We start from the raw sequence: 14,283 nt of genomic DNA, 5'->3' as shown, positions 1-14,283 counted from the left end.
TACGAAATAAATAGCCATTTTAGATTTTTCAACAAAATTATATTTAAAAAGGACTTTTCATTGAATTTTTTAATTTGAGTACCTCCTCCAATTGATGCTGCTCCGCCAATTCTCGAACAGTTTTTCTTTTTTCTCTGTGCCCTTCAGTTCCAAAGTTACACACCTTGAAAGATGCATGTCACAACAATGTTGTCAGATAACCCTGGTTTCCTTCCCTGTCCCTAAAGTTAGGGGCGCCCTAGCTATCCCTGCTCCCCGGATTACTTCTGATGGTGAAGACGCTGGGGCCACATGCCTTACTGAGCTCCTAAAACAGCCTTCTTCTGTCCCGTCCCCCACACAGAAAAATGGGGAGTAGTCGTATATACAAACCAGACTAACAAGGGAAGAAGTACAGGCATAAATGAAAATAAAAATCATACGAACGTGCTCTCACAAACAACAGAGTGGAACACCGGGAAGTAAAGGGAAGAAAAAAAAACAAATAGGAGAGGATGAGGCTATGCACACAGACAAATCCCCAAGCAACAGTCTTTAGAACAACACTCCAAACGCCTCCACAAACAACCAGCACCTCCAACTCCAGAACCAGGCAGTATGGAACTAACATTGGCAATTCCTGATTGCCAGAGGTGAGTATATATAGCAAAGGGGAGTGGCCAACACTGAACTGCTGAGACCATCAAAGCAGAAAAGCTCAGAAGCTGTCAACTGAACAGATTAACCCCTGCACTGCTAGAAGAAACCTGCACTGTTTAATATGATGGTGAAGTGCTTCTAATCATTGCAGGAGTAGGAGAAATCAGACATTGAGATCTTCTGACCCTCTCTGTCGCAGTAAACCCATGATAATACATTTTTCCTTCAATCAACTGGACGTATTCCACAGAACTTCTCTGTTTTTTCCTCCTCTAACTCTGGCCTATCAAAACAAAGCTGCGCCCACACATATTTTCTGTGGTGTACGCCCAGTTGGTTGAAGGGAAAACTTGCACCATTATTACTAGGGGGAAATCCATTTGAAACAGAGGATCACAGAAAAAAAGAAACTTCCAAAATCAGCGGCGCAGCGGCAAATCAAAAATCTAGTGGAAGGTGTCCTTTAAATAGTCACTGCTTTCACAAACAACATTGTTAACTTCACATAAATATTAGTACTATAATAAGCTAATGTAATCAATTTGTAATATTTCTTATCATCGAAAGAAATCTATTTCTGTCTCCACATAGGAGCCATTTCTTCCCCTCTATCCTGAACTTATCGTCCCCTCTGGAAAACCGTTTTAGATCTGTCTTGATAAAAGCAAAATGAACATCCAGCTCTCTGAAGAATCTGGTTATATCTCCTATTTATCTCTTTGCAGAATAGAGGCGGAATGAGGAGCACTCGGTAGAGTCAGAGTCCTGGCAGACACTAGCAGCTTTAAAGAAATGTATATTGTTCCAGTGCTGGATTCACAGCTGCATGGCTCAGTGCTGCTGGATTCACGGCTGCACGGCTCAGTTATGCTGGATTCACGGCTGCACGGCTCAGTTATGCTGGATTCACGGCATCACCGCTCAGTGCTGCTGGATTCTCGGCTGCACGGCTCAGTGCTGCTGGATTCAAGGCTGCACGGCTCAGTGCTGCTGGATTCAAGGCTGCACGGCTCAGTGCTGCTGGATTCACGGCTGTACGGCTCAGTGCTGCTGGATTCACGGCTGCACGGCTCAGTGCTGCTGGATTCTCGGCTGCACGGCTCAGTGCTGCTGGATTCTCGGCTGCACGGCTCAGTGCTGCTCTATTCTCGGCTGCACGGCTCAGTGCTGCTGGATTCTCGGCTGCACGGCTCAGTGCTGCTGGATTCTCGGCTGCACGGCTCAGTGCTGCTGGATTCTCGGCTGCACGGCTCAGTGCTGCTGGATTCACGGCTGCACGGCGCAGTGCTGCTGGATTCACGGCTGCACGGCGCAGTGCTGCTGGATTCACGGCTGCACGGCGCAGTGCTGCTGGATTCACGGCTGCACGGCGCAGTGCTGCTGGATTCACGGCTGCACGGCGCAGTGCTGCTGGATTCACGGCTGCACGCCGCAGTGCTGCTGGATTCACGGCTGCACGCCGCAGTGCTGCTGGATTCACGGCTGCACGCCGCAGTGCTGCTGGATCCACGGCTGCACGGCGCAGTGCTGCTGTATAATATTTTCCATGTTGCTGCTTCTGTGTGTTACAGACAAAGAAGAACATGGATCCCTCATGTTTTTGTGTATAGGAGACGTCATAGCAGTTAATCCTAACCCACCAGCTTAGAGACAACTAAAAAGTAGAGAGCCTACGGAGGAGAAAAATACAGGACACAAGTCACATACTGGCCAGAAATGGTGTTATTTTTCATGTACATACTGCTCTATGGCTCATTCTGAAAAGTCATCAGAATCGACAGGCACGCTTTAGCTCTCCGATGAGGGATTTGGTGCTGCGCATCTGCAAAATGGAGCTAATGCAGATAATCAGATAATGTAACTCTTACAAGAGAGCACTAGCATGGGAATTGAGGCACAAAATAGTGCTGCCATATAACTGACTATCCTTTTTATGTCTCTGTATTTACACTGCCTTTGTGTTATGAGATAGGCCTGTGTGTGCACATGAAACATCCCGTCCTGCAGCGCTGCACGCTCCTCTCGAGCAAACAGTCCCAGCAGGTGTTTAAACACAACATCACTTGCAACGTTGTTTTGTTTTGCGAGTTATTCTTAATGTTTTACTTCCAACTGTTTGTGCGGTATTATTATTTGATTCATTTTTTTTCTATTTAAAGAATATTTGTCACTTGCCCTGACACCTTGAATTCAGTAAATAATTGTATTCCCCATAAAAAAAAGCAATTCTGTAGCCTCTGCATTGTAGCGTTCCTCTGTTATGCATCCTAGAAATATTTGAATAAATGTAAAAATTTGTGTCACCAGTTGGGGGTGTGTTTCTGCCCAATTTTAACTTGTCCAATCAGTGATGACTAACTGCTAACACCCATTTGTCAATGAATTTGTATATTTCTAGGTGGAGTAACAGAGGAGTGGCACAATGCTAACAGAAATGGACTATGAATTATTTACCAAAATATGAATGTGCGTGACGTGACGTAACGGAGATCAGGGCATCATTTGCTCTCTAGTATTTCAATATAGAGTAGAAGTGATCAAGTCATTCCACGACCAAGCCCCTAGGGAGGCAAAAAAGTTTTTAAAAATGTGAATAAAAAATAAAAAATAGTGATACTTGTGGTTCTCTGCACATGGCCTGTGCAGACTTTTCTCAGAGAGGGATTCTGGCCTCTCTTCTGCTCCAAGACACATCCAGTCTGGTCTGGTCTGTGCATTCACAAGCTAACACACTTACCTCTGCTACATCCAGCAGACTGACTGACTTCTCAGTCACTCCATTCAGAGAAAGACCCCGACGAGCATCCTTCTCTCAGCTACAGTTCACATCTTGGCTGGTGTCACCAGCAGCACACTCAACTCTGCTTCATCCAGTAGATTGACACACCTCCCCCAGGAGACTGCCACACAATGAATCTACTTCCAGTTTCTTAGGCTATGTGCCCACGATGCAGAAATGAAGCAGAAAATTTCTGCAGCATTTCTGCATCTCCCTGGCAGAAAAAACGCATGCAGATTGTGCATGCGTTTTTCCTGCAGAATACATGCGGATCCACATGCAGATTGACAAGCGCTTTCCAGGCGATAGCATCACTTGGAAAGTGCTTGACAACTAGGTCACACTATATAAATCCATGCAAACGGCATGGATTTATATAGTGTGAACCGTAAAAATGAAAACAAATAAAGCTATACTCACCTCCGAGGCCCCGGTGTGTGCTGCAGCGCTGCTTCCTGTCTGGTTCCCGACTGCCGGCATATCGCGAGACAGAGCGGTGAAGGGCCTGCGGTCACATGACTGTGACGTCACCGCAGGTCCTTCAGCGATGCCGGCATTCAGAGAGAAGCCTTCGGAAAGGTGAGTATAAACTTTATTTGTTATTTTATTCATTTTTTACAGGTACAATGGTACCCAGGTCAGGATGAGAGTCTCCTCTCCTCCAGAACTGGGTACCATCCGCACATAGTGACGCATAGAAGCCGCTTGTACAAATGTACAGTCGCGGTTTCTATGCGTTTCAATGCAAGTCAATGGCGGGAGTTCCGCTGCGCTTCCGCAAAATTAAATGACATGCTGCGGATTTTTGTACGCAGCATAAACGCTGCGGAAAAATCCGCAGCATGTGCATAGAACATGCGGAATCCCCTTGGGGACCATGGGGTGCGGATTACCTAGCGTTTCACAAGCGGAAACTAAACTCGACATTCCTGTTGCTGGGTCATTTTTACATGCACTTTGAACAGTCAGTATAAAAATGAAACCCAAAAACCAGTGGCGGAATTACGTTTTTTTTCACCATTTCACCCCACTTGAAATTACCCACCCTCCATCTTTCAGTATATAATATGGTAAAATGAATGGTGTAATTCAAAGCTTCAATAAAACAAGAAAGTTTTGTGTCTTGGAAGAAAGGGAGGAAAAAAACGAAAGCGCAAAAGCTAAAAATCGCCCGGTCAGTCTTCAGAAGATAAGTGTATATTATTACTTTAATGGTAGGTTTCTCAGAGCAGCAAGGAATCTTAAGGCAAATCAGTATGATTTAGGAAATTTAATAGAATTATTAAACCTTCTGATATTCTAGTAAAATTCTTATATTGAGATTTCTCGAAAGAGTCGGAAGAACACAAATAATAAATCAGAAGTAGAAAGTAATGGATTTCACGATATCTCCTAGAATGAGCGAATTAAGCATTAGTTCACTGATTATTATGTTAGACCCTCTTCTATCTGATTTTAACTTATGACGGAATTCATCCTGATTTCATGAATAAAATGCCAGGATTTCAGTGAAAACTGACACTCAAGCCGAATAGTAGCAAAGCAGTTTTGTATGATGGAACAACTGTGTGACAAACACTATAGACTTTGCAATAGATAGGAAAAGAATAGAGAAATGTTTTTTTTTCACACAACTGTTGAAGCTCAGACCAAGCTCTGATTGAAATTTCTGATGAAGCTTAGTCAGTGTTTCTTGTGCATGAAAATAATTTGACGTGACTGAGGCTTAAGGGTTTGTGGCCATAAAGATTTTTTTTGCGTCAAAAATGCTGCATTTTCTAATGGAAATTTTCCTTTTTGGTTGAGTTTTTGGAAGAGTTTTTATTTCCTGGAGCATTTCCTAAAGTGGTTTTGGAAGAGTTTTTTTTTTTTTTTTTTTTTCTTCCTGCAGCGTTCTTTGTAGCCTGATTGGATAGTGTCTAGTTTGGAGAAGTTTCCTTCAGGAACCAATTCAAAGAAGTAACATGCACTTTTTTTTTTCATCAGCCATTTTTCCAAACCTCTTCAGGAAAAGAAAAGCTTAAAATAAGTGGATTTCCCATAAAAATTAATTGGAAGGGTTTTCCAAAAGTTTTTGAATCCGTTTTTTTCAGGAGGATTTTGGAGAGAATTCTCTTAAAAAAAAAATCTTAAACACTCTGTGCGCATAAACTCTAAGGATATGTTGCATTTTTGCAGCTTTTTTTTCTGCGCAATAAAAACAAAGTCGTGGCAGGAAAAACGCAGTTATAGGTATGATTTTCTCACGTTTTACTTGCGTTTTTTTTTTTTTTTTTTTTTTATTCATCTGACTGGGTGAAAAATTCTGCAAAAATGCTGAAATAATTGTCCTTGTTGGAACTGGGTTAAAATAGCATGAGAACGCCAAAAGTCGCAAAATTTTAACACAACCGTCAATTGTGTCAAAATCATGCGTCTTTTCAAAGCTTTTTATACCGGCGTAAAAGCTTTCATGTATCGGGCACTGAGGTTTTTTTTTTAAATAGTTTTTGGAGGAGTGGAAACTCTCCAAATCCTGAGAAACTCGAGACTGCTCAAAAACTTGGGAGTTTCCGCCCAAAAAACTCAACAAAAAGTCTTAGTGTGAACCTGCCTTTATCGTTAAAGAGAATCTGTCACATTGAACATATACTGTCCGATCTACCAGCATCATGTTGTAGAGAAGAAAAATCAGAGCTGATTGATATACTTTTGTAAGGAACGATTCAGTGTAATATGTATTTTATTATTTGCTTATTCTGGGCTTAGGAGTCCTGTGGGCTTAGGAGTCCTATGGGCTTAGGTGTCCTGTGGGCGGTGCTAATCTTTGTATACACATTTTTTCAATGAAGGCTGTCGATCACTGAGTGGACTCTTAACCCCAGAAGAGATTTCAATGAGTAATTGCAAGTAATACTGAATCTTTCCCTACAAATTTATATATCCATCTGTTCATCTCTTCCTGCTCTACAACCCACTCTGCCCATAGATTTCTCTGCATTTCCAAGCTGTCTTCTTGAGACAACCCCTTTATGAACCCTATTCTTGTAGATAACTACAATAACATTTACACACTGAAACCTTTCCAAAAACCCTTCCACACAGACCAAATGTCTGAGATGTTTTTAGTTTAGCCACCTCTGAAGAAGACCATCTAAATGCAATTTTGGGTGGTCCTCTCGAAGAAGCTTTACTATTCATACCCCAGGACACATTTCATTCGTGACCTCCAATACTTTCTTGATCAGAAAATTAGCATTTCAGTTCCAAATCCTCCCCACTAATGGTTAATATACAAGGGCTGGATCTGACTTGATGTCTCATTTCTTCTGTTAGAGGCTTATTTTATTTTTGTGCTTTTTTTTTTCCCGAGGAGGTCAGTGGCTTGATCCTTGTTACGAGAATTAGAGCTGTATTGTGCAGTGGAGACTTAGCGGTGCACATTTCGGTTTTCTGTTGAAGGCACAGCGGGGGGCTCCTCGGTAAGAGGGCCGACCAGGTGTTAGCGGCAGATCAATGCTGGATGTCTTTTGTAGGTATAAGGTATCCATCAGATCCTTCACAGTCAGATGCGTCTCTAGTAAACTATTGATTCTGAGAACGATTGTACATTTCCATCTGCAGTGCGTCGGATCCTTTCGTGTGATGTTCTTCCATCGATGACTTGGTGGTCTTGTCTCCCCTACTCAATAATCAGATCACACGAGATGAAGATCTCATCTACATTTGCGATGTCGACCTTGGTAAAGCCTGAGAAAGAGGCGAGTTGAGTTAGAGTGTAAGTCGGCATCTCGAGGCTCGGCGCTTGATTTGACAAGTGATACTGGAAGCCTAATTGGCTCTGACAATTTGCCAGCTCTCATTTCGACTCTGATCTGTTCTCCTGCACTTGTCTTCATCTCTGTTCTCTGATTTGCAAGTTTTTTTTTTCACATTTTCATTTAATCACCAGGAACATAAGTGAACTTTGGTTACGCGTTGGTTAGAAATGTCCTACAACTCAATACTTCAATTATTGACTTTTATGGCTCCTGTTTATTGAGTCCGCGTAGTCTTGTTTCTTTCTTACCTGAAATAGGAAATCCAGCTCAGCGAAAAAAGAAAGTATTCTTTTTCCTTTGTCTTGGGACCTAGTCCTATTTGGTTTTTTTTCTGTGTTTTGAGAAATTCTAGAAAAGTACTGGTTCTCCTCATGGAGATCCAGAGTGTACATGTTGCTTTTCCTGGGGAAAAAAAAGTATAAAATCAGCTCTTCTCCAGAATAAAAGGCTGTAGTGTTACCTAAACCCTTCAGAGAAATGACTTGGGATATTCGTCAAACCAGAGTCACCAACCTGTTTCGGAGTTCTTGGTCCTCATTAATACGGTAGTAGCAGCTCCATTGGCATTAGATTGTCTGATGATCCTCCTCGAAAGTCAACAGGATCATCTATCAGTTATCATCTACCACAGGCAGGGGATAACTCGCTGATCAATTTGGGTCTGACTGATCGGCACAACTGGGATTTTTTTTTTATCCTCAACCAGACTCTTTTATCCCTGTTACAATGATTGACCGTCGCTCCATTCATTCTCTATGGGGCCGCCTGAAAAAGCCAAGCGCGAAGCTTGGCAGCACCATACATGATGACTAGCTCAGATAAAAGTTCCCCATTCTGCCGATTGGTCCAACCCAAATTGATCTATAAGTTATCCCTTGCCTGTGGATAGATGGTAACTCATAGAAGATCCTGTTGACTTTCGGGGAGGATCATCGGACAATCTAATGCCAATGCCCGTTCTTCGATGCAGGTCCCAGCGATCGGATCCCCACTGATCAGTAAGTTATCACCTATCTTTCAGATAGTCGAAAACTTATTTTTTACTGGACAACCCCTTTAAGGTTACATGATGACTTAAGGTCACTTAGAGCCACAGTAAAGTTGCGGTATTACCCCGTCTTAAGCAGAACCGAAAAGTTTGTCGAAAGGGAACATAGTAAAAATTTAATCTCAAATTTTCCCACCACTCGCAGATGCTCGAACCTCTGGAGTACCTGTTGTATAGTCCATCACTGGACGGTGCAGCTATCTCTGAGCACGGCACAATTATCATAAATGAGCTGTCCTATTAACTCTTGTTTCAAGATAATTTTCCAGGTTGTAAATCACCCGTTGAATGGACAAAATAGTCGTTCGTCAGGTGAAATGATCTTTTGTGCTTCTCAAAAGATCTTGACGGCGCATCGTTCTGTGTAAACAGGACATGTGCTGCCGAGAACAATGGACCTGAGTGGTCTATTATAGATCGCCAGGTTGGACTGTGTAGAAAGGGTAATAAACAACTGCTGATCGGTGATCGTTTAGTGCCACTAGTTGGCAGGTGTGAACAGACCTTAATTTTCTCATGGCTGCCTATATATTATCTGATCGGATAATTGGATACGGCGCTTCTGACATACATGGAAAAGGCAGTGGCTGGACGCCATCAGTACCTGGATGAAGTAATGGCGCCCTGCGTTATGTCTTCACCTTACAGAGTGTTATTCTGCCGTTCCCCCACCTGTAGTATGAGAAGTACACCGTGACGGCAGCCGTTGATAAGTTTGCATAGTCTCTGCTCACAACCTGTGATATTTTGACATCACTGAACCGATACTTCTATTACAGAGAAAGAAATGGAGAAAATCATTCAAGAGAAGCCATAGAATAAAAATTTCTGCTTCATAGTGCACGCTCCTGTCCTGATGATTGCACCTGATTACCGATGGACGGGTAGCCGAAATGTATCACATGGTAGATAGTTACATGCAGGAACTAATAAGGATGTTGCACATCATTGTATAATATATCCACTTTTCTTTTTAAATTATTATTTATCCTTATATTACTCGGCGCTTTATAGTCCTCATCATCACTGTCCCCATTGGGGCTCACAATCTACATTCCCTATCAGTATGTCTTTGAAGTGTGGGAAGAAACCAGAGAACCCGGAGGAAACCCACACAAACACAGGGAGAACATGCAAGCTCCTTACAGATGTTGTCCTTGGTGGGATTTGAACCCAGGACCCCAGCGCTGTAAGGCTGCTGCGCCTTTATATCTGTAGCGCGTCATGTTATTAGGTCACCCTTACATGTGAATTTGCAGTATTTCTACATGTCCAATATGTGAAAGAGGAATTAAGGATCCGCAGGAGGTTCCCCGAGCAATAGATGGGTGTATTACGTATTCGTGTGTTTTGTGGCTGGTTTCCGTATATTTAATGATGATACAAATGGTCTATATGTGGTTCTGGGAGAATCTGATTTTGTGCGCCTGCCTCCCGGCATTGCGTTGCCGCCTCTATTAAGTCCTCATTGGGAGTTCATTTAGTGCGCTGATCTCTGATTAACTCACTCCTGGAAGCACCGTGGGAAAAGATGCACAAACGTGCGCAGGTTCTCTGAAAGGAGGGAAAAATACCTAAGCCGAGCCTGCAGAAGCAGAGGAAAACCTCTCCGAGCTTTACAGATCAATGGATAGCCATGTAATACATAGGCGGGGGCGAGAGCCACAGCTCTCTGTTCTGCTTCCTGATCTGGAGAATGTTTAAAGGGAATCTGTCACCTTGGAAAACGCTATTTATCTGCAGGTAAATAGCATTAGGATGGTGCCCGGCCGCTGTACTGAAAGTGCAACTACTCTGAGAAAAGTAAGTTACTTCCTCCCGGGAGCCACCGGCTTTCAGTCATGAGGTCATGGATAGAGCGACTGCTGTCACCGCTCACTACACTGTGCTGCTATAACCACGCCCCGGCACTTTGATTGATGGATGTCTCTGCAGTGTATCTTTGTCAAACAAAATGCTTATAGCCTCCGTACATAGTATAGTGAGCGATGACTGCAGCCGCTCAGGGCACGCCTCTATGACTGAAAGCCGGCGGCTCCCGGGAGGAAGTAACTTCCTTTTTTTCCTGGTACCTGCACTTTCAGTACTGTAATAACAGGAGTTTAACCCTATTGTAACCGTATTGGTGCATCTGGGAGAGGGTACTTTCCCTGAGCACCAAGATATGCCAACTCATATTACATATAATCAAAATGGAGAGAAAAAAGAGTTTTTTTGTAGGCGTAAAAAATTACAATTTTATTACATCATTATTAAAAATATACAAGACAATAAAGATAGTATGAATTAAAATTGCGTATAGATGGCAGCAATGGTCACTGGTGAAAAGGCCAATGATCACATCCCCAAAGTCCCAGATTATATCTGAAAATTCCTAAGGGCAGCTAGATAATGAATTGTTCAAGGGAATGGGTAGTAAGGAATTTTGTATTTGTAAATAGACTATTTACCATAAATACCAGACAGACCTAAATGTATAACCCATGTAATATAGCAATGCTACCTGCCAATAAGAGGGATTAGTATAGGAGAAGTGTATGATAACAAATCATCTTACCCAGTAATGGGCCAGGAGTAAACCAGTGATAGAAGGTGCGCAAAGGCAGCCCCCCGATGCGCGTTTCGCAGCCCGCAACGGCCGCTTCCTCAAGGAAGCCAGTACTGTGGCTGGACAACTTTGTAACGCTATTTATTGCAGATTAACCCTATATCGGCAGTTAAATAGCATTTTCCAAGGTGACAGGTTCCCTTTTAAGTCGATTATTCACCTTAGACCGATTTTGCATGTCCGACATTCACTATCCGAGTATGGATTGCGATGTCCTGATCATATGATTTCTAGGCACATATGTGGCTGATGAGTTCGGATTAAGAGACCCGCTGTCAGTCAGGACTTTGTGGTCCGTATTCAGATCGTGAAAGTCGGATGTGTGAACTCAGACTTAGAAAGCTGTCAGCTGAATGCTCATTTTGTCGACAGCTATCCCTCCCCACTCTCAAAGGGAGGGCAGCGTAAGAAAATGGCAATCATTTTATTTGACACATCTTCGATGAGCCCCCAAAAAATTGGGCATGTTGAAATCCAATAGGCCCAATCATAATCTTTTCACTAATATCTACCAATAGGGGAATGGGTCGGGACACCACTATACTCATTAGATGGTCGGCTGCTCCTGCTAATATTGGTGATGTGTTGGGCCATATTTACTATGTTGTCCACATGCCCGGGGTGATGTCTTACTGAGACAACCCCTTCAAAAAAATGTCAGTAAAAAGTGGTTTTACTGAATGAAACTCGTACAAGACTCTCGAATCTATCGACCGTAAATGGAAAACTTAAAGGAGTAAGAAAAACATGGCTGAGCATTTGAAGAAATAGCTCCACACCGTCTATGGGCTGCGTATGGTGTTACTGCTTGGCTTCATTGAAGTTATTGAGGCTGAGCTGGAATACCACACCCAACCCGTGGAAAGTTGTGGTGCTGTTTTTTATTTAAAGTTTTTGAAAGCCAGTCATTTCATGAAAAAAAACTTTTTAAGAGTCGTCCAAGGATGAATGACCTTGTCAGATGTCTTTCATTCACATTATGGAGAGGTAGCGCTTGACATGAGCTCTGGAAGATGACGATGACGCTAGTCAGGAGATTCACTCTGATTTCTTCTTTTGCAGCTGTGTTGGCGTAGAGGAAGATGAAGCTCCTGATATTGATATCTACCACTGTCCAATTTGTGAAAAGACCCACGGGAAGTCTACATGTGAGTACTCGTCACTTCTAACGTCCACCAGGTATTATGTAATGTGACATTTTTAGAGAGGATGGTGACCACTGTCACAGGAGAGGTAGCAGCACCTGTACGGTCACCTCCCACTCATTTGGGGACTTCCTCACTCTGCTTCCATACCTCCCGTCCATATAAAAGAGGACTTTACTTTGAATGTACCGCAACTGATGTGTGCACAGAGTCCTTATTCTGGCCCTGTGACTAGCGCTGAAGCTTTATAGCACGGACAACTAACAAGGGTTTGATTCTGACCAAGGGCAACATCAGCACGGACTGCTATATACTCTGACCAAGGGCAACGTCAACACGGACTGTTATATACTCTGACCAAGGGCAGCGTCAGCACGGACTGTTATATACTCTGACCAAGGGCAGCGTCAGCACGGACTGTTATATACTCTGACCAAGGGCAGCGTCAGCACGGACTGCTATATACTCTGACCAAGGGCAACGTCAGCACGGACTGCTATATACTCTGACCAAGGGCAACGTCAGCACGGACTGTTATATACTCTGACCAAGGGCAGCGTCAGCACGGACTGCTATATACTCTGACCAAGGGCAACGTCAGCACGGACTGTTATATACTCTGACCAAGGGCAGCGTCAGCACGGACTGCTATATACTCTGACCAAGGGCAACGTCAGCACGGACTGTTATATACTCTGACCAAGGGCAACGTCAGCACGGACTGCTATATACTCTGACCAAGGGCAACGTCAGCACGGACTGTTATATACTCTGACCAAGGGCAGCGTCAGCACGGACTGCTATATACTCTGACCAAGGGCAACGTCAGCACGGACTGTTATATACTCTGACCAAGGGCAGCGTCAGCACGGACTGTTATATACTCTGACCAAGGGCAGCGTCAGCACGGACTGTTATATACTCTGACCAAGGGCAGCGTCAGCACGGACTGCTATATACTCTGACCAAGGGCAACGTCAGCACGGACTGTTATATACTCTGACCAAGGGCAACGTCAGCACGGACTGTTATATACTCTGACCAAGGGCAACGTCAGCACGGACTGTTATATACTCTGACCAAGGGCAGCGTCAGCACGGACTGTTATATACTCTGACCAAGGGCAACATCAGCACGGACTGTTATATACTCTGACCAAGGGCAACGTCAGCACGGACTGTTATATACTCTGAACAAGGGCAACGTCAGCACAGACTGCTATATACTCTGACCAAGGGCAACGTCAGCACGGACTGCTATATACTCTGACCAAGGGCAACGTCAGCACGGACTGTTATATACTCTGACCAAGGGCAACGTCAGCACGGACTGTTATATACTCTGACCAAGGGCAACGTCAGCACGGACTGTTATATACTCTGACCAAGGGCAACGTCGGCACGGACTGCTATATACTCTGACCAAGGGCAGCGTCGGCACAGACTGCTATATAATCTGACCAAGGGCAACGTCAGCACAGACTGCTATATAATCTGACCAAGGGCAACGTCAGCACGGACTGTTATATAGTCTGACCAAGGGCAACGTCAGCACGGACTGTTATATAGTCTGACCAAGGGCAACGTCAGCACGGACTGCTATATACTCTGACCAAGAGCAACGTCAGCACGGACTGTTATATACTCTGACCAAGGGCAGCGTCAGCACGGACTGTTATATACTCTGACCAAGGGCAGCGTCAGCACGGACTGTTATATACTCTGACCAAGAGCAACGTCAGCACGGACTGTTATATACTCTGACCAAGAGCAACGTCAGCATGGACTGCTATATACTCTGACCAAGGGCAACGTCAGCACGGACTGCTATATACTCTGACCAAGGGCAACGTCAGCACGGACTGTTATATACTCTGACCAAGGGCAACGTCAGCACGGACTGTTATATACTCTGTCCAAGGGCAACGTCAGCACGGACTGTTATATACTCTGACCAAGGGCAACGTCAGCACGGACTGTTATATACTCTGACCAAGGGCAACGTCAGCACGGACTGTTATATACTCTGACCAAGGGCAACGTCAGCACGGACTGTTATATACTCTGACCAAGGGCAGCGTCAGCACGGACTGTTATATACTCTGACCAAGGGCAGCGTCAGCACGGACTGTTATATACTCTGACCAAGGGCAGCGTCAGCACGGACTGCTATATACTCTGACCAAGGGCAACGTCAGCACGGACTGTTATATACTCTGACCAAGGGCAACGTCAGCACGGACTGCTATATACTCTGACCAAGGG

General features: G+C 44.1%; 1 protein-coding gene across 8 annotated transcripts in view; it reads left to right on the top strand.

Annotated features, from left to right (window-relative positions):
• PHF2 (PHD finger protein 2) overlaps positions 1–14,283 on the top strand; it is a 239,806-nt gene that overhangs the window by 104,024 nt on the left and 121,499 nt on the right. For all 8 annotated transcript variants that reach the window (XM_073644534.1, XM_073644533.1, XM_073644532.1 and 5 more), the window contains exon 2: positions 11,937–12,022. In XM_073644534.1, coding sequence (XP_073500635.1) covers positions 11,937–12,022 — 86 coding nt within the window. The remainder of the gene's footprint in view (positions 1–11,936; positions 12,023–14,283) is intronic.

The sequence above is a fragment of the Phyllobates terribilis genome, unplaced genomic scaffold (genome assembly GCF_046119375.1).
Source record: "Phyllobates terribilis strain yellow unplaced genomic scaffold, ASM4611937v1 Scaffold_8__6_contigs__length_399053987, whole genome shotgun sequence".
NCBI lineage: Eukaryota > Metazoa > Chordata > Amphibia > Anura > Dendrobatidae > Phyllobates > Phyllobates terribilis.
This window is presented reverse-complemented; position numbering and strand designations above follow the sequence as displayed.